The 23778-nt window shown below is 48.4% G+C and overlaps 2 protein-coding genes across 3 annotated transcripts in view; one reads left to right on the top strand and one right to left on the bottom strand.

Annotated features, from left to right (window-relative positions):
- mbd2 (methyl-CpG binding domain protein 2) overlaps positions 1–9858 on the top strand; it is a 41159-nt gene extending 31301 nt beyond the window's left edge. Inside the window, exon 7 of one of the 2 annotated variants that reach the window (XM_079256223.1) lies at positions 9324–9858. The gene's annotated coding sequence lies outside the window, so the exon portion shown is untranslated. The remainder of the gene's footprint in view (positions 1–9323) is intronic. The other variant, XM_079256224.1, reaches the window with a different exon arrangement.
- Positions 9859–16628: 6770 nt separating this feature from the next.
- LOC306768185 (lysozyme C-like) lies at positions 16629–22990 on the bottom strand (the record flags this gene model as incomplete). The annotated part of the gene is made up of 6 exons (XM_079256416.1): positions 16629–16700; positions 16838–16866; positions 19162–19220; positions 19387–19465; positions 19917–20075; positions 22864–22990. The coding sequence occupies 6 exons, from the start codon at positions 22988–22990 to the stop codon at positions 16629–16631; spliced, it is 525 nt and encodes a 174-aa protein (XP_079112542.1).
- Between the last annotated feature and the right edge of the window lie 788 nt (positions 22991–23778).

Genomic DNA, 23778 nt, shown 5'->3' with positions numbered 1-23778 from the left:
CTGTATCTTGGAGCAGAAACAGGAAGCGGAGCTTCATTAACGTCTACTCAACATCTCACTGATGAAATCTGAAGGAAAATCTCTTTTATACGACATAAGCAGCGTGTCTTCTGACCTGCAGTTACTGCTGTTCATCTCCTGGTCACATGACCATCCTCCCGGATCTGAGTTGCCCATCCATTCGTCAGGTTTCTGCACCATCAGGACCACGATGCACGGATCCGATTGAGGCTCCTGCACTGGTCTGAAAGAGCAGCGAGACACAAACATGCGTGTTGTTGAGAAGCCAGGACCGTCTGACATAATGAGTCTGACTTACGGTGTGTCTGTGCTCACACCTCACAAGGCTGATGGGAATCCCAGCTTTTAATGGAAACGCAGTCATGCAGGAGGCTGGTGTGTGTGTGTGTGTGTGTGTGTGTGTGTGTGTGTGTGTGTGTGTGTGTGGGCAGTGGTGGTGGTGGAGGGGGGGGGGCTTTTTTGTATTTATTTATTTTTTTATTTTACATTTACTTAAAAATATTGAAGGTGAAAATGAAGACGAGGAAAATAATCGTTGTCTTAAAGCTGAATGCTCATATAGGTGTTTAGTTCACCTGGTAAAGCAACCAGGTGTAAGGTTCAATTTCCACTTCTCCCTGAACCACTTTCCTTAATCTACAACTGGACAGTAAAGGACAGTAGAGCTCACACCATGTTAAAAATATAACACAAACAGTGTACAAATAACATGTTTTACAGGTTTATTTAAATATAATTTATAAATAAATGTATAATTACAATGAAATACAACAGAATTTAGTCGTAAAAGACATGTTTTAGCTGTGAAAACGCCATTCTGGCCTTTCAGTTGGTCTGAAAGATTTTGGCCCCACGTCTAGTTGCCTACCCTGGACATATATAACAATTAATGTCGTGATTAGCAAGTCGCTAAGAGTGATATTAATAGACTTTCCACATTCCACACTCATCCAGGGTTCAAACGAGCAGCATCCACTGTTTGTTTTGAGATGTATTTCCTGTTGTCTTTCTTGTGCAACAGTAGAGTCTCTTTTTGAGAGTTAAAAAACCTGCAACTGGGCTGGTTCTCCTCTATCTGAGATTCATACGTGTTTGCATCCGACTTGTGTTTGATTCCCCATGTTGTTATTATCTGTTCTTCTACAACCTGTGAGACTAAGGCAGAGCAACAAGGAGACCTCAGTAACAATGTTTGTGCAAAACTGGAGAGAAAGTGTTTAATTACTCTCCCTCCTCACTTCTTAAATCTCCAGTACGTAATGTTGCTGAGAGACATGTTCCTCTGGGTGAAGTGGTTCCTCGTCCTGATAGTAGTCTATACATTCTGTAATCATGATCAATAAGAAATATAGTTAGACCCCTCAGTTTACTGTAAACCTGTAAAAACTCTGACCAATCCAAACGTTCCGACCCAAATGGAGTTGTTCATTTCTTATATTTCGTAGCTTCTTCTCCCGGCTCCCCTCCTCCCCCTCCAGCAGCGCATACCTGATAGCCACACCCTGCATATAAACAGCGTGTTAGGACGAAAATACAAAGTAGTGAAGAAGAAACTCAGAAGGCAAACATGGCTGAGAAAATGCAGAAAGGATTTCCCGACCCGGCTCGGTTTATTTGCCTCCTCCTGCTAAACAGCCGAGAAAGAGAAAATCGTTGGTGGAAAAAGCTGCGAATAAAAAAGCTTTGGATCACGCAAGGAGCAGAACCAGAGGGGGAGGAGCCCAGACAGGGGGAGGAGCCATGACTGGGAGGGGCCAAGACAAGGGGAAAAGCCGATGGAGAGGGAGGGGGCAAGACAGGGGGAGAGGCTAAGACGAGGGGGAATCCAAGACAATGGGAGGAGCCAAGAGGGAGGAGCCAAGACAGGGGGAGGGGCCAGGACCAGGGGAGGAGCCAGGACAGGGCGCTAGCTCCCTAACGTTACCTACCCCAGCTTTAACTGCTGTACTGGTAAGAAATAAAATAATCATGATGACATTTTCTTGGTGGCTTTCAAGCAAAGCTCATGCAAACAGCTGCTGATACATTTAGCATCATATTCACTTCTGTGAACGGAGTATTGTCATGTCTACTAAGCATGTGGGTCACTTCTGGACTGCAGACTGGAGTCTGGTGAGGGTTGAAATTATGTAAACAACACAATATAAATAAATAAATAAAATCCAACAGTCGGCAAAAGATCATATTTAGAAGTCAAGTCCTACAATGTTATAATCCCATTACTTAATATTTTTAATATTTTTTGTGTCTGTGTGTATGTGTGTTTGTGAGTGTGTGTAAGTGTGTGTGTTCTAATGTTTCCTCTCAGAGACAACAGATAAGTTTTCCTTTTTTTTTAAAGCACATTTGTTTTCAGAGGAAGGAGAATCATTCATTCATGCAGATTTATGCAGATTTATGCAGATGAGCTGGATGGAAGTGTTTGCAGTGATTTATACTGGTGCTTTTTACATCAGGGATCGTCCTGCTGAACCACCATCTTAAACTCACACAGAAATCTGGGATTGTTTACATTGTTTCTTGTAGCTTACTCTTTTCGTCCTCATACTGGTCACCAGTGTGGTTCCTCCTCCTCATCCTGGTCACCAGTATGGTTCCTCCTCCTCGTACTGGTCTCCAGACTGGTTCCTCCTCCTCACACTGGTCTCCAGTCTGGTCCCTCATCCAGTTTGGGACTGGCCACACTGGACCAGATTTGGGCCAGACAGGGTCTGCTATGTGGGGAGCCACCAGTATAACTAGTTGTTTGCTACTGGGAGAGATTGATGGTCTTCTTTTTCTTTCCCTCCCGTTCCCACTCTGCCTTGGTCCTACTTTGTATTGTCCGGCTATCTATCTGAGCCTCTTGCTACTTTTCTTTCTAAATTTAAATCATGGATCTGGTCAGCTGAGCTCAAAGACCTCTATGATGACTATGACCATGGGCGGAAATGTTCCCTTGCCCGGACGTGGGTCACCGGGACTCCCTCTGGAGACAGGCCTGGTGGTGGGCCATGAGAGCAAGCAACTGGTGGCCGGGCCTTTGCCTGTGCGACCCGGTTGGCCGAAAGGGTTACATAGGCCCCACCTCCCGTGGGCTTACCATCTGCGGGAGGAGCCGTAGGGGTCGGGTGCAGTGTGAGCTGGGCGGCAGCAAGAGGCGGGGACCCTGGCGGTCCGATCCCCGGCTGCAGAAGCTGGCTCTAGGGACGTGGAATGTCACCTCTCTGGTGGGGAAGGAGCCTGAGCTTGTGCGCGAGGTTGAGCAGTTCAGAGTAGATGTAGTTGGACTCACCTCGACGCATGGCTTGGGCTCTGGAACCAGAACCCTCGAGAGGGGCTGGACCTTCTTCCACTCTGGAGTTGCTCATGGTGAGAGGCGCCGAGCAGGTGTGGGCATTCTCATCAGCCCCCAGCTTGGTGCCTGCACGTTGGGGTTTACCCCGGTGGATGAAAGGGTAGTTTCCCTCCGCCTCCGGGTGGGGGGACGGGTCCTGACTATTGTCTGTGCTTATGCACCGAACAGCAGTTCAGAGTACCCACCCTTGCTGGAGGCCTTGGAGGGAGTGCTGGAGGGTGCTCCTTCTGGGGACTCCATTGTTCTGCTGGGGGACTTCAATGCTCACGTGGGCAATGACAGTGAGACCTGGAGGGGAGTGATTGCGAGGCATGGTCTCTCCCCCCCGAACCCAAATGGTGTTTTGTTATTGAACTTCTGTGCTCGTCATGGATTGTCCATAACGAACACCATGTTCCAACATAAGAGTGTCCATATGTACACCTGGCATCAGGATTCCCTGGGCCGCAGTTCGATGATCGATTTTGTAGTCGTATCGTCGGACCTGCGGCCACATGCCTTGGACACTCGGGTGAAGAGGGGGGCGGAGCTTCAACTGATCACCACCTGGTGGTGAGTTGGCTCAGGTGGTGGGGGAGGAAGCCGGTCAGATCTGGCAGGCCTCAACGTGTTGTGAGGGTCTGCTGGAACGTCTGGCTGAGTCCCCTGTCAGAGCGAGCTTCAACTCCCACCTTCAGCAGAGCTTCAACCATGTCCCGAGTGAGGCGGGGGACATTGAGTCTGAATGGGCTGTGTTCCGTGCCTCTATTGATGAGGTGGCCAGCCGGAGCTGTGGCTGTAAGGTCGTTGGTGCCTGTCGTGGCGGTAATCCCAGGACTCGTTGGTGGACACCAGCAGTGAGGGATACCGTCAAGCTGAAGAAGGAGTCCTATCGGGCCTTCTTGGCCTGTGGGACTCTGGAGGCAGCTGATGGGTACCGACAGGCTAAGCGGCATGCGGCTTCGGCCGTTGCCGAGGCAAAAACTTGGGCATGGGAGGAGTTCGGCGAGGCCATGGAGAAAGACTTCCGGACGGCTTCGAGGCAATTCTGGTCCACCATCCGGCGGCTCAGGAGGGGGAAGCAGTGCTCCGTCAATACTATGTACAGTGGAGGTGGGGAGCTGCTGACCTCAACTCGGGACGTTGTGGGTCGGTGGAGGGAATACTTCGAAGACCTCCTCAATCCTACCAACACGTCTTCCGATGAGGAAGCAGAGCTGGGGGACTAAGGGGTGGACTCTCCTATCTCTGGGGCTGAAGTCGCTGAGGTGGTTAAAAAGCTCCTTGGCGGCAAGGCCCTGGGGGTGGATGAGATCCGCCCGGAGTTCCTTAAGGCTCTGGAGGCTGTGGGGCTGTCCTGGCTGACACGCCTCTGCAGCATCGCGTGGACATCGGGGACAGTGCCGCTGGATTGGCAGACTGGGGTGGTGGTCCCCCTTTTTAAGAAGGGGGACCGGAGGGTGTGTTCCAATTACAGGGGAATCACACTCCTCAGCCTCCCTGGTAAGGTCTATTCAGGGGTCCTGGAGAGGAGGGTCTGCCGGATAGTCGAATCCCGGATTGAGGAGGAGCAGTGTGGTTTTCGTCCTGGTCGCGGAACAGTGGACCAGCTCTATACCCTCTTTGGGGTCCTGGAGGGGGCATGGGAGTTTGCCCAACCAGTCTACATGTGTTTTGTGGACCTGGAGAAGGCGTTCGACCGTGTCCCCCGGGGGCTCCTGTGGGGGGTACTCCGGGAGTATGGGGTACCGGACCCCCTTGTACGAGCTGTCTGGTCCCTGTACGACAGGTGTCAGAGCTTGGTTCGCATTGCCAGCAGTAAGTCGGATTCGTTTCCGGTGAGGGTTGGACTCCGCCAAGGCTGCCCTTTATCACCGATTCTGTTCATAACTTATATGGACAGAATTTCTAGGCGCTGCCGAGGTGTTGAGGGGATCCGGCTTGGTGGCCTCAGGATTGGGTCCCTGCTTTTTGCAGATGACGTGTTCCTGTTGGCTTCATCTGGTCGTGATCTCCAGCTCTCACTTGAGCGATTCGCGGCCGAGTGTGAAGCGGCTGGGATGAGAATCAGCACCTCCAAATCTGAGACCATGGTCCTCAGCCGGAATAGGGTGGATTGCCCTCTCCGGGTCGGGAGTCAGGTCCTGCCTCAAGTGGAGGAGTTTAAATATCTCGGGGTCTTGTTCACGAGTGAAGGAAGGATGGAGCGCGAGATGGACAGACGGATCGGTGCGGCGTCTGCAGTAATGCGGACTCTGCGCCGGTCTGTCGTGGTGAAGAAGGAGCTGAGCCAGAAGGCGAAGCTCTCGATTTACCAGTCGATCTACGTTCCTACCCTCACCTATGGTCATGAGCTGTGGGTTGTGACCGAAAGAAGGAGATCTCGTATACAGGCGGCTGAAATGAGTTTCCTCCGCAGGGTGGCCGGGCTCTCCCTTAGAGATACGGTGAGGAGCTCGGTCATCCGGGAGGGGCTCAGAGTAGAGCCGCTGCTCCTTCGCATCGAGAGGAACCAGTTGAGGTGGCTCGGACATCTGGTCAGGATGCCTCCTGGACCTCCCTGGTGAGGTGTTCCAGGCACGTCCCACTGGGAGGAGACCCCGGGGAAGACCCAGGACACGCTGGAGGGATTATATCTCTCGGCTGGCCTGGGAACGCCTCGGGATCCCCCCGCAGAGTTGGCAAATGTGGCTGGGGAGAGGGAAGTCTGGGCGTCCCTGCTTAGGCTGCTGCCCCCGCGACCCGACCCTGGATAAGTGGTGGAAAATGGATGGATCTGGTCAGCTGATCTGATGGGCGAGGTGGAGCCGCATGTCCTGACTGAGTGCATGCTGCTGGATACGTGATGAAGGTCATGTGTCTGTCACTTCTTCCTGTGGAACTGGATTTATGATCTGTGATCTGTGATGGACTATGCCGAGCTACTAGCAGCACTCAAACTCATGCGGTGATGGAGCTGGACTGTAAACTGGATGCCAGTCTGGCCTGAACTGGCAGGCTGGTTGTGGTTCTGGAGCTCATCTATGGGGTGGAAACATCTTGGAGAAGCTGATGCTCGGTTTGGTGGAAACTGACCCTGATTCGGCATTTTTGGAGTCAGGTTGAGACCACTAAGGACTTAAGGATGAGCCAATTGAAGCTCACCGTGACCCAAAACAAAGCTGTTTTCTGAATCTGCCTCCCTGCAGGCCTTGCAGGCTGGTTATCACGTCTCCTGGAATGTAATGCTGTCTGAAGCTCAGCCCCCCCACATCCCACTCTCTTCTCAGGCCTGTGGAGCTAAACTCAGCTCTCAAGACCACGTTTACATCAACAGGTGGCAGACTGGGATGAACGGGGGGGATAGTTAACTGACTCCGGACCTTTCCCCTCCCTCCACTCACAGATGGCGAGTTAGATGGATGTGCCGCTTGGCTGCAACTGCACTTGGCTGCTAAGACACCCCCCATGTGATCCCTTATGTTGTAACTGTCTGAATGTGTGCTTTTTTGTTTAGAGGTGTTTTTTTGTCGCATCTTTATCCTTACCCCTTTGAGGTGAAGTGTAGAGATACTTCTTTTTTTTTATAACCCACCCACCCTCTCTCGTGTAATCTTCTCCTCATTCTGCATAAAAAGGTGGCTGCTGCCTCCGTCTGCTGGATCCTGTTTATGTCACATGTATGTTGTTTTGTCTGATCTTGGACAGGTTGGACTGGAATCATTTGGTTGTGCCGGACGCTGGCTCCATGACAAATTAAACTGGTTCTGATTCTGATATCCACTGACAATGATGTTTGCATGTGCACGCAAGTCATTTCACACGTATTCTAACTGACATAAAGCTGTTGTTTGAAAACCTGGAGCTCCATCCAAGAAGAAAATCAGTCATTTTCTGGAGAAATACTTCGGAGACCAGACTTCTCTGCACCTTCTGACCTGTCTGATGGAGAAGCTGCTCCTTTAAATGTGCAGACAGGTTTTTATCTGATTGAGACGATGTTGCTGACGTAGAAAAAAGACAGACAATAGCTTCTCTATGTGATTATCAGCTGCGGCTTGTCATTTCCAGAGGAGCTGATTCAGACCCTACAGCATCTTTCAGCTGCTGCTAATTACTGAATGTTGAAACAGAGAATTATCTTCTCCAGTCGTTCAGTCGGCTGATAACTGTGTCCAAGCACACACGCGTGCTGCTGTCAGTCTGCTGAACGGCCTCCATTAAGCTGCAGATTATCAGGATTTTCTAATTATTAGGAGGGTAATTAAGACGAAGTTGAGTATTCTCTGTCTGAAACGTGAAGAAATGAACATACAGACACGTTAAAACACTGCCGCTGTTGAACAGAAGAAAGTCAGAGTTCATGCTTCTATCCAGATTTAGCTCCACCGGTCCTCCCTGGTCGTGCGTGGAGCGTTCTACAGACGGAAGGAGTGGACTGGGAAAACCAGGATGCACAATGGTGCATTGAAGGCTGCAGGGTTTAGAAGCAGACTTGAATCTTTCCTGCTTTGTTTGTGTGTTTCTCTGCCTTAATGTACAAACGTTTTCCATGCAGGCAGAATCCCTCTACAGAGGAGTAATACCCCCCACCTCCTCCTCTTCCTCGTCCTTTAATGTGGCAGAAGGAAGGAGGTGTCAAAGGGTTAATGGAGTGGCATGACACTATTTACATTAATATGAGTTTTGTCTTTTTTCTGGGATGTTTGTGAGTAGCAGAGAATCTGACCTCAGACCTGCTTTTATGTAAACCAGTTGGCCTCACAGTCACAGTGAAGATGCAAAGTGCATAAGAGGAGACAACACAAACATTTTCCTGGTAGAAACCAGTCCAAGGCATTCACCACAGCAAACACTGATAGTTATGTTCTCCTCCAGTCCAGCAGCCGTGTTAGCCGCGTTCAGCTGCCATCTAAGTGCTAGCTGTGAATGTGGGAGCCGGCGTCTAAGTGCTAGCTGTGAATGTGGGAGCCGGCGTCTAAGTGCTAGCTGTGAATGTGGGAGCCGGCGTCTAAGTGCTAGCTGCGAATGTGGGAGCCGCCGTCTAAGCGCTAGCTGCTAATGTGGGAGCCGCCGTCTAAGCGCTAGCTGCTAATGTGGGAGCCGCCATCTAAGTGCTAGCTGCTAATGTGGGAGCCGCCATCTAAGCGCTAGCTGCTAATGTGGGAGCCGCCATCTAAGTGCTAGCTGCTAATGTGGGAGCCGCCATCTAAGTGCTAGCTGCTAATGTGGGAGCCGCCATCTAAGTGCTAGCTGCTAATGTGGGAGCCGCCGTCTAAGTGCTAGCTGCTAATGTGGGAGCCGCCGTCTAAGCGCTAGCTGCTAATGTGGGAGCCGCCGTCTAAGCGCTAGCTGCTAATGTGGGAGCTGCCGTCTAAGCGCTAGCTGCTAATGTGGGAGCCGCCGTCTAAGCGCTAGCTGCTAATGTGGGAGCCGCCGTCTAAGCGCTAGCTGCTAATGTGGGAGCCACCGTCTAAGCGCTAGCTGCTAATGTGGGAGCCGCCGTCTAAGCGCTAGCTGCTAATGTGGACCTTTACAGTCTCCTTGTATTTTGCTGAGCTGCTGACGTTGACACTGTTCTGCATGCTGGTCCTCCTCATGAGTGCCATTCACTGCATTTTATCTCTTCCTTGGCAAGTCAAAGGAACCTTTCAATGAATTATGTAATTCATTATAATTATGTGCTCCCGTTCTGCTCCATGTCTTCTCCATGTCATAAAAACACTGACAGTGTTTTTATGGTGGTGGGCTGTTTGCTTCCTTACTGCAGCTGTGATGTGGGACAGGCATGTTTGGTGTGTGGAAGTGGATTTAATATGTGACGTGTTGAGGAGATGTTTGTAAAAAATAGATGATAAAAATGACTTGAAATGTTTCCTTACAGAAAAACCACGTGCGCTCCACGTTTCACATGTTAGTATTGTGTGGTGTACATGTAAATGTAATTCCATGTGTATTGCATGTGAACCACGTGAACACTGAAAGCCTACCTCTCCTCTCTCTCCAGACATCCTCAGGGTTTTCCACGTCTTCACCTTCACCCAGACAACAAGCCAAACACAGATTTCCCACAGACTTGAACATCACTTGCACTGATCCGTTTTGCCTCGTCCTGATCTTCAGGAAACGTCTCTGCTCCCATTGGAGCCTGGACGTCTACCAGCGATGTTCTCCAGAGCAATGTGAGGTCAGACTGGACCAAACCAGCAGCAGCAGGACTGCTAGCGATGCCGAGTTCAACAGCTGGAAGCAACCAAAGCCTTTAGTCCTCTCCGACACCAGCGTCTTCCTTCTCCCAGCTCCTGGAAGCAGAAGTCCCGTCTGTGTTCTGTGAGGAGCAGCGAGGAGAGCAGGCCGCAGACTGCTGGACGGCTTCGCTAACAGCCAGCTTTCATCCTGCGCTCTCATCGTTTGTGGAGCAACAGGTTGTCACTTTTAAGTCTTCAGGGATTTTAATGAAATTATCTGAATTTACAGAAATACAACAGTGACTTATTTAAAAGAAATTTTATACCTTCAGAGAACTTGTTTGTACATTTCATGAACTGAGGTAAATAAATAATTATATTGACTATCAGCTGTGTCTTTTTGGGCGGGATGGAGAAAAAAGGTAGAAACGTTTTGGAAGTTTCAACAGAAGGCAAGAAGCACAGAATCATCATGCCAAGGAGGAAAGACACCAGCCATCATCCAGACTGACGTGGGAGGAGACGTTCGCAGTCCAAACACAGCTTCCGGTCTTCACAGTGGTGGACCTGAACTCCTACGTACAGCTCAAAGTCTGCAGGTCTCCGTCAGGGACTCATGCACCAGCACCGCTGATGAAGATGATGGAGGATTCTTCACACCCTCTCCACAACACAGTGAAGAAACAACAAAGTGTGTTCAGAGAGAGGCTTCTTCAGGTCCGATGTAAGACTGAAAGATACAGAAGATCATTCCTGCCAGCAGCCATCAGCCTCCAGAACAAGACCTCCTCTAGTTATTATTATTATATACTATAATATTTCCTTTTGGGATTAATAAAGTATTTTTCATTCATTTCATGGAAATGATGTGAGCTTTGTGTCATCCTCATCCTGCTGGAAGTTTCCATCACCGCCGGGACGCGGTCCTGATGCAGAGGGAGCAGACAGGGAGCAGAACGGGAGTGATGGTGTGTGTGTGTGTGTGTGTGTGTGATGATTGTGTTTGTGTGTGTGTGTGTGTGATGGTGTGTGTGTGTGATGTGTGTGTGTGTGTGTGTTAGTGTGTGTGTGATGGTGTGTGTGTATGTATGTGTGTGTGTGTGATGATTGTGTTTGTGTGTGTGTGTGTGATGGTGTGTGTGTATGTATGTGTGTGTGTGTGTGTGTGATGATTGTGTTTGTGTGTGTGTGTGATGGTGTGTGTGATGGTGTGTGTGTGTGTGTGTGTGATGGTGTGTGTGATGGTGTGTGTGTGTGTGTGTGATGGTGTGTGTGTGTGTTGCAGACAGACCAGTCTGCCAGCTCTGCGCTCATTTGCATATGCTAATGTCTCCGTGACGCCAGCTTCTGATCCCTGCAACGTGCCAGACGCTCCTCTCCTTCCTCCTCCCGTCCAGGGATTCCTACCTCCTCCCGGTTGGAGCAGCTCCCGCCGTGCTCTGCATCACAATGCAGCTGTGGGTCATCGTGCACACACACATTCTCTTCCCTTCACCGTCAAACTGCAGCGCTGCTGCTTGGACTCCTCATGAGGAGGCCCGGCTGCAGATTTCTGCTCCCGTTCTCCCACAACAGCTTGAAATGAGGGAAAGATGGTGAATGTTTACAGGAAGGATAGGAGCAGATTTTCTCCGGTTTAACGCAATTAAACCATGACATGCAGATAAAACAGTGTTCTGCACATGTACAGGTTTCACAGTCCGCTAGACTCGGTCCAGATGGAGACTCGGTCCAGATGGAGACTCGGTCCGGTTGGAGACTCGGTCCAGTTGGAGACTCGGTCCGGTTGGAGACTCGGTCCAGATGGAGACTCGGTCCAGATGGAGACCCGGTCCGGTTGGAGACTCGGTCCGGTTGGAGACTCGGTCCAGATGGAGACCCGGTCCGGTTGGAGACTCGGTCCAGATGGAGACTCGGTCCAGATGGAGACCCGGTCCGGTTGGAGACCCGGTCCGGTTGGAGACTCGGTCCGGTTGGAGACTCGGTCCAGATGGAGACTCGGTCCGGTTGGAGACTCGGTCCGGTTGGAGACTCGGTCCAGATGGAGACCCGGTCCGGTTGGAGACTCGGTCCAGATGGAGACTCGGTCCAGATGGAGACTCGGTCCAGATGGAGACTCGGTCCGGTTGGAGAATCGGTCCAGTTGGAGACCCGGTCCAGATGGAGACCCGGTCCAGATGGAGACCCGGTCCGGTTGGAGACTCGGTCCAGATGGAGACTCGGTCCGGTTGGAGACTCGGTCCAGATGGAGACTCGGTCCAGATGGAGACTCGGTCCGGTTGGAGACTCGGTCCGGTTGGAGACCCGGTCCAGATGGAGACCCGGTCCGGTTGGAGACTCGGTCCAGATGGAGACTCGGTCCGGTTGGAGACTCGGTCCAGATGGAGACTCGGTCCAGATGGAGACTCGGTCCGGTTGGAGACTCGGTCCAGTTGGAGACCCGGTCCAGATGGAGACCCGGTCCAGATGGAGACCCGGTCCGGTTGGAGACCCGGTCCGGTTGGAGACTCGGTCCAGATGGAGACCCGGTCCAGATGGAGACCCGGTCCGGTTGGAGACTCGGTCCGGTTGGAGACCCGGTCCAGATGGAGACCCGGTCCGGTTGGAGACTCGGTCCGGTTGGAGACTCGGTCCAGATGGAGACCCGGTCCGGTTGGAGACCCGGTCCAGATGGAGACTCGGTCCAGATGGAGACCCGGTCCGGTTGGAGACTCGGTCCGGTTGGAGACCCGGTCCGGTTGGAGACTCGGTCCGGTTGGAGACCCGGTCCAGATGGAGACCCGGTCCGGTTGGAGACCCGGTCCGGTTGGAGACTCGGTCCAGATGGAGACCCGGTCCGGTTGGAGACCCGGTCCGGTTGGAGACCCGGTCCAGATGGAGACCCGGGAAAGATGGAGACTCGGTCCAGATGGAGACTCGGTCCAGTTGGAGACCCGGTCCGATTGGAGACCCGGTCCGGTTGGAGACCCGGTCCGATTGGAGACCCGGTCCAGATGGAGACTCGGTCCGATTGGAGACCTGGTCCAGTTGGAGACCCGGTCCGGTTGGAGACCCGGTCCGGTTGGAGACTCGGTCCAGATGGAGACCCGGTCCAGATGGAGACCCGGTCCGGTTGGAGACTCGGTCCAGATGGAGACCCGGTCCGGTTGGAGACCCGGTCCGGTTGGAGACTCGGTCCGGTTGGAGACCCGGTCCAGATGGAGACCCGGTCCGGTTGGAGACCCGGTCCGGTTGGAGACTCGGTCCAGATGGAGACCCGGTCCAGATGGAGACCCGGTCCGGTTGGAGACTCGGTCCAGATGGAGACCCGGTCCAGATGGAGACCCGGTCCGGTTGGAGACTCGGTCCAGATGGAGACCCGGTCCGGTTGGAGACTCGGTCCGGTTGGAGACCCGGTCCGGTTGGAGACTCGGTCCAGATGGAGACCCGGTCCAGATGGAGACTCGGTCCGGTTGGAGACCCGGTCCAGATGGAGACCCGGTCCGGTTGGAGACTCGGTCCGGTTGGAGACTCGGTCCAGATGGAGACTCGGTCCGGTTGGAGACCCGGTCCGGTTGGAGACTCGGTCCAGATGGAGACCCGGTCCAGATGGAGACTCGGTCCGGTTGGAGACCCGGTCCAGATGGAGACTCGGTCCAGATGGAGACCCGGTCCGGTTGGAGACCCGGTCCAGATGGAGACTCGGTCCAGATGGAGACCCGGTCCGGTTGGAGACTCGGTCCGGTTGGAGACCCGGTCCGGTTGGAGACTCGGTCCGGTTGGAGACCCGGTCCAGATGGAGACCCGGTCCGGTTGGAGACCCGGTCCAGATGGAGACCCGAAGAGAGGACAAGACCGGCGTGAAGAAGAAAACTTTTTTTTTTCTCTCCACCTGCCAGTTAAACATGGACAAAGTGTCAACAACTCATTTGATTAACGCCATTCCCCAAATTCCCCCAACACTTCCCGTCTTCTCCTAAGTCGGTGTACGTCCTTCTTTCCAATAAAGCTAAATGTGTCCATTAATCTTAGGAAAGTTGAGGCTTATATGTTGAAAGGCATAAAAAAGTATGATGAAAAGAATAAATATCTGAGTAGTTGTCACCACAACTGCTCCTTCTCTCCAACACCTGGTCTCTCATGCATCAATAAAAGAAAATTCATGAGAGCAGCTTTAAGGGAAGGGTTAATGGAACCATGAAATCAGTATAAACGTGTGTGTGTGTGTGTGTGTGTGTATTTATATTTTGTCCTGGTTATTTCTTTATGTCACCTCTGATTGGTTTTATCTAAACAAGGAGCCAAATGGTATTTAATGGGAAAGTAAATGAGCAGCAGCAGCTCATGGTCATCTGGTCTCAATCCCCTAAAAAGTCACATGTTCCTCTTTGGAAGGTTTAACCGGGTAAAACCTCTCAGGGTCTTGAAATGGCTTGGCTCTGTCTGTTTTATAAATATTTTAAAAAGCTTCTGACTGTAATTACCCCATGCAGTTTGTGACGCTGGGCACAAACACTCACCACAACTTTTCAGTTTGTTGGCATCAGCACACATGTCAGCATGTTGATGGAACACGCCTACCATGTTCAAGATTTTTACATACATGTGATGCACCTGTGTGGACTATGGCGTTCAGGTTGAACATCAGAGTCATCTCATCTACAGATCACCTCATTTCAGATCAAAACCAGACCCAGTTAGACTTGGAGAATGAAGGGGTGGGGGGGTGGGGGGGGGGGGGGGGGGGGGGTAGTTACTCTACAATAATGTCATTTTAGGAGTTTGGGAACAGAGATACGGATCCTTGTATGTAGTTACCGTGAGACTGAATGAGTAACCGAACATGTTAGAACCAGCGTGGGATTGCCCGTCTGCGATTGGCTGGTTAGTAATAACTCGCCTGCGATTGGCTGGTTAGTAATAACTCGCCTGTGATTGGCTGGTTAGTAATAACTCGCCTGCGGTTGGCTAGGTAGTAATAACTCGCCTGCGGTTGGCTGGTTAGTAATAACTCGCCTGCGATTGGCTGGTTAGTAATAACTCGCCTGTGATTGGCTGGTTAGTAATAACTCGCCTGCGGTTGGCTAGGTAGTAATAACTCGCCTGCGGTTGGCTAGGTAGTAATAACTCGCCTGCGGTTGGCTGGTTAGTAATAACTCGCCTGCGGTTGGCTGGTTAGTAATAACTCGCCTGTGATTGGCTGGTTAGTAATAACTCGCCTGCGGTTGGCTAGGTAGTAATAACTCGCCTGCGGTTGGCTAGGTAGTAATAACTCGCCTGCGGTTGGCTGGTTAGTAATAACTCGCCTGCGATTGGCTGGTTAGTAATAACTCGGCTGTGATTGGCTGGTTAGTAATAACTCGCCTGCGATTGGCTGGTTAGTAATAACTCGCCTGCGGTTGGCTAGGTAGTAATAACTCGCCTGCGATTGGCTGGTTAGTAATAACTCACCTGCGATTGGCTAGGTAGTAATAACTCGCCTGCGATTGGCTGGTTAGTAATAACTCGCCTGCGATTGGCTGGTTAGTAATAACTCGGCTGCGATTGGCTGGTTAGTAATAACTCGCCTGCGGTTGGCTAGGTAGTAATAACTCGCCTGCGGTTGGCTGGTTAGTAATAACTCGCCTGCGGTTGGCTGGTTAGTAATAACTCGCCTGCGATTGGCTGGTTAGTAATAACTCGCCTGCGGTTGGCTGGTTAGTAATAACTCGCCTGCGGTTGGCTGGTTAGTAATAACTCGCCTGCGGTTGGCTGGTTAGTAATAACTCGCCTGTGATTGGCTGGTTAGTAATAACTCGCCTGCGGTTGGCTAGGTAGTAATAACTCGCCTGCGGTTGGCTGGTTAGTAATAACTCGCCTGCGATTGGCTGGTTAGTAATAACTCGCCTGTGATTGGCTGGTTAGTAATAACTCGCCTGCGGTTGGCTAGGTAGTAATAACTCGCCTGCGGTTGGCTAGGTAGTAATAACTCGCCTGCGGTTGGCTGGTTAGTAATAACTCGCCTGCGGTTGGCTGGTTAGTAATAACTCGCCTGTGATTGGCTGGTTAGTAATAACTCGCCTGCGGTTGGCTAGGTAGTAATAACTCGCCTGCGGTTGGCTAGGTAGTAATAACTCGCCTGCGGTTGGCTGGTTAGTAATAACTCGCCTGCGATTGGCTGGTTAGTAATAACTCGGCTGTGATTGGCTGGTTAGTAATAACTCGCCTGCGATTGGCTGGTTAGTAATAACTCGCCTGCGGTTGGCTAGGTAGTAATAACTCGCCTGCGATTGGCTGGTTAGTAATAACTCGCCTGCGATTGGCTAGGTAGTAATAACTCGCCTGCGATTGGCTGGTTAGTAATAACTCGCCTGCGATTGGCTGGTTAGTAATAACTCGGCTGCGATTGGCTGGTTAGTAATAACTCGCCTGCGGTTGGCTAGGTAGTAATAACTCGCCTGCGGTTGGCTGGTTAGTAATAACTCGCCTGCGATTGGCTGGTTAGTAATAACTCGCCTGCGGTTGGCTGGTTAGTAATAACTCGCCTGCGGTTGGCTGGTTAGTAATAACTCGCCTGCGGTTGGCTGGTTAGTAATAACTCGGCTGCGATTGGCTGGTTAGTAATAACTCGGCTGTGATTGGCCCAATCGGTTGCATTCCAGGTGGGGCTCTGCCACATAACCAGGCTGCTGACGAACATTCAGAGCAGCTGTAGTTGTTTGCAAACAGCTTTTCACTAATTGGTTAGTTGTTTTAGCTGCCTGTAAACGAGTCCTCACAGTGGACTTTTTGGGAAGTCTTGTGGTGTTTGTTTTGTGTAAACTGCTTCTGAACTTCAGGGCTGTTTGTTGCTGCCCTTTCCCCTGGCAGAGTTGGGGTTATAACATTAATGGGAGCTTGTCCAGGATGTTTAAAAACCTTATGTAGCTACCTGTAAAGTATTGTTTGGTATTGGACGTTGGCTTTTACAGCTGCGAATGGTACACTGGATACTGAATATGGCACAGTTTGATCTTGAGCTGTTTTTGAAAAGTCCTTCTCTTGATCAGCTGGAGCGATGTTGCAAAGACGACTTGGCTCAGATTGCAGCCCACTTCTCAGCTGTGTTGCCACAAAACTGAGCGTGTGTCTCAGCATGGGTCTGAAGAATCTTAGGTGGACTCCTTTCACGCTTCCTCTCTCCAATAGTAGCTCTGCTGGGTCCAATCAATGCTCAGCTGAAAGTCTGACTTGCTCGACTGCAGTTAGAGGAAAAAGCACAACGGAGGTAGTTCCAGCTGGAAGTGAAAAGGTTGGAAATGGAGCAAACCATTCAGTCACGCCAGATGGAGCTTGAATCCCAAGCCAGAACCAGTGCTGCGCAGGTTGTGCTTACTGGTTCGGTGGTGTCCTTCTTTCCTCTTCCTGAAAAAGACAGACACTTTGATATAACTAAATATCCCGTTGAGTGCCAGAATTTGGAAAGTTGAAGTGGACTATTACTTTGCTGCTTTTGAGTGCATAGCACCAGCTTGACAATGGCCTCCAGATGTATGGTCCCTCGTAAAGCAGGGTAAAATCCATGGAAAGGCACAAGAGGTTGTAGCAGCGCTCCCTCTCAGTGATAGTTTAAATCACGACATTGTTGGGCCTGCTGTTCTGAAGGCCTATGAGCTCGTCCCAGAAGCCGACAGGCAACAATTGAGGTTTATCAAGTCAAACCTACCCTGAATTGGCTAGGAAAAAGGAAAGCTTATTTAAAAGATGGTGTGCAGCTTGGAAGGCAACAGACTTTGACTCTCTGAGAGTTCATTTTGCTGGAGGAGCTGCCAGAATCTATTTTTTTACACATGTAGTACCGAAGGTCTTGTCTGTTTCCTGGCTGATGAATATGTCTTTGTTCATGAGTCTGTTTTCCATCCTCGAACAACATTTTCCGCTGTTTCACATGTTAATCAGTACAAAACAAGGATGACATGAGTCTGGGCACTTTTAACAGTATAACTCTTCTAGTTACAAACGTACACTTTATTTTCATCGTTTATTCATAGTTTTTCATTTTGATGTACATTCTTTCAGGTCTCAACAAAAGTGAGACCTTTTTGTTGTTGCCGTGTTGGTTGCCAAGGACAATATTAATAACAAACTGGAAGAAAGTTTTGTTTCATTGGACTAACTTGATCTTACAAAAATATGTGAAATGTGTAACATAAAATTATATGCTGCAGTTTCAGAGTCCTTGTGTGAAATGGTTGTTTTCCACAGTGGACAGTGTACGTATTACACAATGCTGGGTGGGACTGGGTTGAGGACACGTGAAATTAAAAGTATTGCTTTCAACAATATTAAAACATAAGAGTCGACACTTTGATGCACATATTAGCCAAACTTTACCCTTTCTTGTGGATGTTTGTGTATGTTGTGAAACTCAAACATAAAAATAATCATTGGTAGAAACCTGGAAACAGCGAAGTTGGGATTAGACGCTACAGCTGTGTTAGCTCAGGCAGGTTAGCAACGACCACATAGACTGGAAGGCATAAGATAAAAATGACCAACACTAACGTTTTCCTTTCAGACAGCACACAACCAACACGACAAGCCAGATGCAAGCTGAAGCTCTCAGCAAACGTCAGCTAAGCCCAGCAGAGTCATGATGGTGATACACTGATAACTGTGTAAACCTCATGTCTTTAGTTTTTTAAACAATTTGACTTATGCAAGAAGAGCACAACGAGGTTACAAAGCACATTGCTGAAATTTAGGCTGTTTTAACAGCAGGAAAAACCTGTCAAATTAGATGCTATTTCATGGGTCAAGCTGGCTAATTTGCTTAGCATATTATAGAAAAAGATAGCAGAGGCATGATGATGGTGATGATATGGTGAAATTATTTGTATAAATGTTATTATTATTTTATCGGTTTAGTTCAAAGAAAGATAGAAAGAGGAAAATGAAAAACAGTAGTGCAAGTAAAACTGTAGTGTCCTGTATAGTGCTCACGCCTTTTTCTAGGGGTGTCCGAATGTCCAGAGAGAAAAAGTAGTGCACTCAGAATTACCCACTGAGTGCTGCTGGAAGTGTGGACCCAAGGTTTTAAGCCAGGAATAAGCTGAAGGCAAGGGAAACATGGTCTGACACATCGATCCAGCTACTAGAAACGGAAACCAAGCCGTGTAAATACACACGAACAGAACGAGACCCAGGTGGAATGACTGATGATGAACAGGAAACTTGACATCTTATTAAACATTTCATAACTGAACAGATATGCAGCACGAGTTTGGATTGGATCTGGAACGACATCTTCAGGCTTTGACAGCTGCTAGTCACATGATCTGTGGCGAGGAGAAAGCATGTGCTAATCACCAACAGCATGAGTTATTACAGAGTCTGTGTAAATATATGTAAAGTAGTCCTCCATACAGTGCAGCCTTGTGTAGTAAACGAGTGCTTAGGTGGCGGAGCAGACAGGGTAGCCATTTTCTTTTCCTGAACTAGAACAAACGGAGACTTTTTAGAGGATGGAAAAAACAGACCTTTGCCTTTTAAACTCCCACTTCCAGTCAATCAACTGAACACTTTAAAAATAATTCAGCATTTTATTTAGCTTTTTATAAAAAGGACTGTGCATCCTACGGTGGTTTGCTTGTTGCATGTTTGTCTTCTGACGTTACTGGTTCAGAACATCCATCCTGGCTTGTCATGATGATTAAATACGACATCCGGCTAGATAGGAACTCAAGTCCTGGTTCTTGCAGTGACGACGCCAGGCAACCCTGCAACCAGACACAGCAAAGTCACTCAGGTAGTTCAGGTAAATCAGGATAAGAGGTTCTCTGCTTCATCCTGGCCAAACACGCAGACCTCCCAGCAGGTCGCCTCACAGGCCTGCTCTTCAGCCACACACCGGCTCAGTGTCAGTCACGGTGTGCTCGGTCTTACCAGGCCTCCATGCCGTTGGGATCCCGGACAACACGCTTGGCACAGTTGATTGCCACGGCAATGTTATCTGTCAGAAGGTCTGTGATCAAACAAAGAAATGAAAAGTTTAGCGCCATGTGCTTGTAGATCCTCGTTTGGTCCAAAACAAAGGAGCAGATCCAACATGGACATGAGCTCAACAGGAGTGTTCAACCTTCACATGGCTGGAGGACTTGTGGAGGGTTAATGCAGTCTTCTGGAAAACTATAACACTATAACAATAACAACACATTTTCATCTCATATTTAAGTGATTACTGTTTTATGAGGAAACAGAATGGAAACACCTGTCTACTCTGCAGAAGAACAACAAATTCCTCCTCCAGTTGAATTACATTAGAGCTGGAGAGTGGCTAATCAGGGTTAGCATAACACTGCCGGGTTTCAACTCTTTCAGGCAGCTTCCAGGCTTCATGGCAGATTCGGCCATAGAAGAGGCACAAAGCTGCATGCAAACATGAAACAACGAAAGACGAGGAAAACATCGCTGACCGCTGCATCTGATGTTGCACGCGTTGGATGTTCTGGTTTGGCCGTCGTTGCACCACCAGCGGCTGTTGATCTGGAAGATGCCGTAGTCCGTGGTTCCGTCAGTGTTGTGGTTGATGGCGGTGGTTCTGAACTCTGACTCCCACTGGGTCAGGCAAACCCCTACGGATCAACACATTCAGCCGAGCTGTTCAGTTCGTCGCTGCCAACACAGCATCAACATGACGTAAACGTCTTTAAAGTCAGCTTTCACCTGGTCTGAATCTGTCAGGCAGCACAAATGTTGGTTTCTGACATGAGCAGTGGAACAAAACTTTGTTGTGTTCATCGTGACTTTAAGAGCATAAAATCACATTTTTGGACATATTGTATGTCCCAGTATTATTATTATTATTATTATTAATATTATTATTATTATTATTATTATTATTATTAATATTGTTATTATTATTATTATTATTATTATTATTATTATTATTATTATTATTAATATTATTATTATTATTATTATTATTATTGTTATTATTATTATTATTATTATTATTATTATTATTGTTATTATTATTATTATCATCATTATTATTATTATTATTATTGTTGTTGTTGTTGTTGTTGCTTTTTATTGATGAGAACTTCCAATGAAAGAAAAGACTGTGTAAATGATGAAGAGGATCTGAACGTGAACGTGTTGCAGGATGGCTCGAACACATTTCTTACTCTCTGACTTTGAAGGAAGTTTCTTTTTTAGACATCCTGGCTACATCTAATTACCAAACACACACACACACACACACACACACACACACACACACACACACACACACACACACACACACACAAGCAGATGGACACCGAGTGGAACGTTAATGTAGATGAAACTGGGATCTTCCAACCCTACCAGCTGACGTGACCCTGGCAGAACAAACCATCCTACAGTAACACCTGACCAGATACCAGCTGTACAAGCAAGGCGGAGTGACAGCGGGGACAGCCAATCACACAAGACATGGCAGAGCCAATGGAGGAGCTTGTGGGCGGTCCAAACTAAGAGAACCAGGCTTCAGTTTGAGCAGCCGTTTGGTGCTCAGTCCTAGAGCCTGAAATGTCAGAATGTAGGGAAATCATAGACTGTATAGAAAGATGGGCGGAGCCTCCGTGACGTCACCCGTAGGTTTCTGAGAGCTGAATTGAAGCTTGGTGGGCGGTTCCTACCGTCACCATCTTGGCAGGGGCATACGTGTCGTCTCACCCGGAAAATACAAATATGGGCAAAGAGGCGGAGCTGAGAGGGGGGCTGTGAGCGTCATGGTGGATGATTGACATCGAGCGAACTCCGAGCTTTCTGTAGCTAAGAGCTAACTGAGCTAACCCAGAGATAACAGGAGCTAACCAGCTAACGGAGGTAAGCGGGCTAAAGCTAAGTCACGTTGTTAACCGGGTAAAAAATCGGGTTGATCTACGTTCTTCTGACTTGAAGCGGGAGATCGGGTACCTGTCAATCAAAAGGACACGCCCCTAAATATGCAGAACTTCGAGATTAAATTACTTTTAAACGGACGAGTGAGAAAAAAATTCACTTCACCCACAGTTGTCATGAAGGTAAACCTGACCTGTTAAACCTAAAATGGATTTTTGTACCAGGCTGTAAACATGTTTATTTCTGCTGTAAACATGTTTATTTCTGCTTTAAATGTGTTTCTTCCTGCTGTAAACATGTTCATTTCTGCTGTAAACATGTTTATTTCTGTTGTAAACATGTTTATTCCTGCTGTAAACATGTTTATTTCTGCTGTAAACATGTTTATTTCTGCTGTAAACATGTTTATTTCTGCTGTAAACATGTTTATTCCTGCTGTAAACATGTTTATTCCTGCTGTAAACATGTTTATTTCTGCTGTAAACATGTTTATTCCTGCTGTAAATGTGTTTATTCCTGCTGTAAACGTTTATTTCTGCTGTAAACATGTTTATTTCTGCTGTAAACATGTTCATTCCTGCTGTAAACATGTTTATTTCTGCTGTAAACATGTTTATTCCTGCTGTAAACATGTTTATTTCTGCTGTAAACATGTTTATTTCTGCTGTAAACATGTTCATTCCTGCTGTAAACATGTTTATTTCTGCTGTGAAGTTGGTCTTTTTAACATGGGAGTCTATGGGGATTTGCTCTGTTTTTCAGCCCCTAGTGGATGAAGGCGGAACTGCGGTATTATGTACTTCCACATCGGCTTCACGTTTAACCGCTGGAGGCTCCGTCCATATTTCATATACGGTCTATGAGGGAAACCTTGTTCCTGGACAGTAACTAGAGCAGCAGACCAAATCGGACCGGGTCCCTCCCTGCAGGGGACATGTCCCCCTGTGTCCCCCTAAAGTTATTCATGCTTCATCACTTTGGATAACGATTTAATTATTTCACAATGTGTCAATCTTTCAACAAATGCTGAAATCATTTCTGACTTCTGACGGATTAATAATGTAGAGGTTTAGATAAAACGTCTTCTGTGATATTTTGATGGGAAAAGAGCTGGTTTACCCGAAAACATCCCACAGGATGATCTTACAAACAGATTAACTGGTTGACTTATCACGGTGTTCCGCTGAGGAAAAAGAAACCAGGTGGTGCTTTAAAAACTTCTTTGCAAGGTTGCTTTTGTAGCAACATCTATACACTGTATGTCTATATGTCAGCATACACCATCGTTCTGAACTGTCCACAGTAAAACTTGTGCAATGATTTGCTGTGGTGACTCTTCACAAAGGGAAACAACAACTTAAAGTAGATATTTATATAAAAAGTTGTAGTTTTATTTTTCCGTCTGACTGTTTTTGGTGTTTCTGTCCTTAAATGCAGCGTTTTATAGAACTTGTTTTTAAAGAAGAAGGGTTGCCAGTTCTGCTTGAGGTGGTGCATGTGGGAGACCTAAAAGACCACCAGTTTGGTACTCACAGTTTGCCAGGCTGTAGCCACGGTAACCATCCATCCCATAACTCTTCAGCACTTTGGCCCACTCGCAGCGCTCGTAGTTTCTGGCGTTGGCCACAGCCACCAACAGAAGGAACAGCAGACGCTTCATCGTGTCTTCTGTCCTGACCTGGACGTCTGTCTTTATACGCTGCTGCTTACATAAGCAGCTGCCACGCCGTCCAGCATCCAGCAGGGACAGACCTTTCACCACTTTTATCAACCTGAACTTTGGCTGGTATCAGCTGGACGGGGCTGAAGCTCTGCTGGGATGTTGCACAAACCGGGATAAATAACGAGCAACAGAGAGCAGGAAGAGCAGAATTAAACGCCGCTAGTTTCATTTCAGAAGTGGTGAAACCTGCAAGGTCTGTTTACTTTTAGTGTTACTGACCCAAAGAATGTCAACATGTCCTTGAGGCTTCGCAAACATGCTTCACTTCCTGACCAGCCTAAATGTTTAAATGCTGAATGTGTCTCAGACTGGGAAAAGTTCTTGGAATTGACCAAATATGCTGCTTGAAGTTCTGATCATTTTTTTCATTATCAGAAACCTTCAGTCATGATTTTAGTCCTTAAAATGGACTAAAAAAAGTCCAAAGAGGCTGTTCTGTGCTCTCTGTATACATACACACACACACATATGTGTATATATTTATATATATATATATTCATTCATTTTCCAAACCGCTTATTCCAATTAAGGGTCGCGGGGAAGCTGGAGCCTATCCCACACTCACTCCTAGGGGCAATTTAGAGTGACCAATTAACCTATTCATGCATGTCTTTGGATGGTGGGAGGAAGCCGGAGTACCTGGAGAGAACCCACGCATACACAGGGAGAACATGCAAACTCCACACAGAAAGGCCACTGACCAAACCAGCCAAGGATTGAGCCAG

The sequence above is a fragment of the Telmatherina bonti genome (assembly GCF_933228915.1).
Source record: "Telmatherina bonti genome assembly, chromosome: 17".
Lineage (NCBI taxonomy): Eukaryota > Metazoa > Chordata > Actinopteri > Atheriniformes > Telmatherinidae > Telmatherina > Telmatherina bonti.
This window is presented reverse-complemented; position numbering and strand designations above follow the sequence as displayed.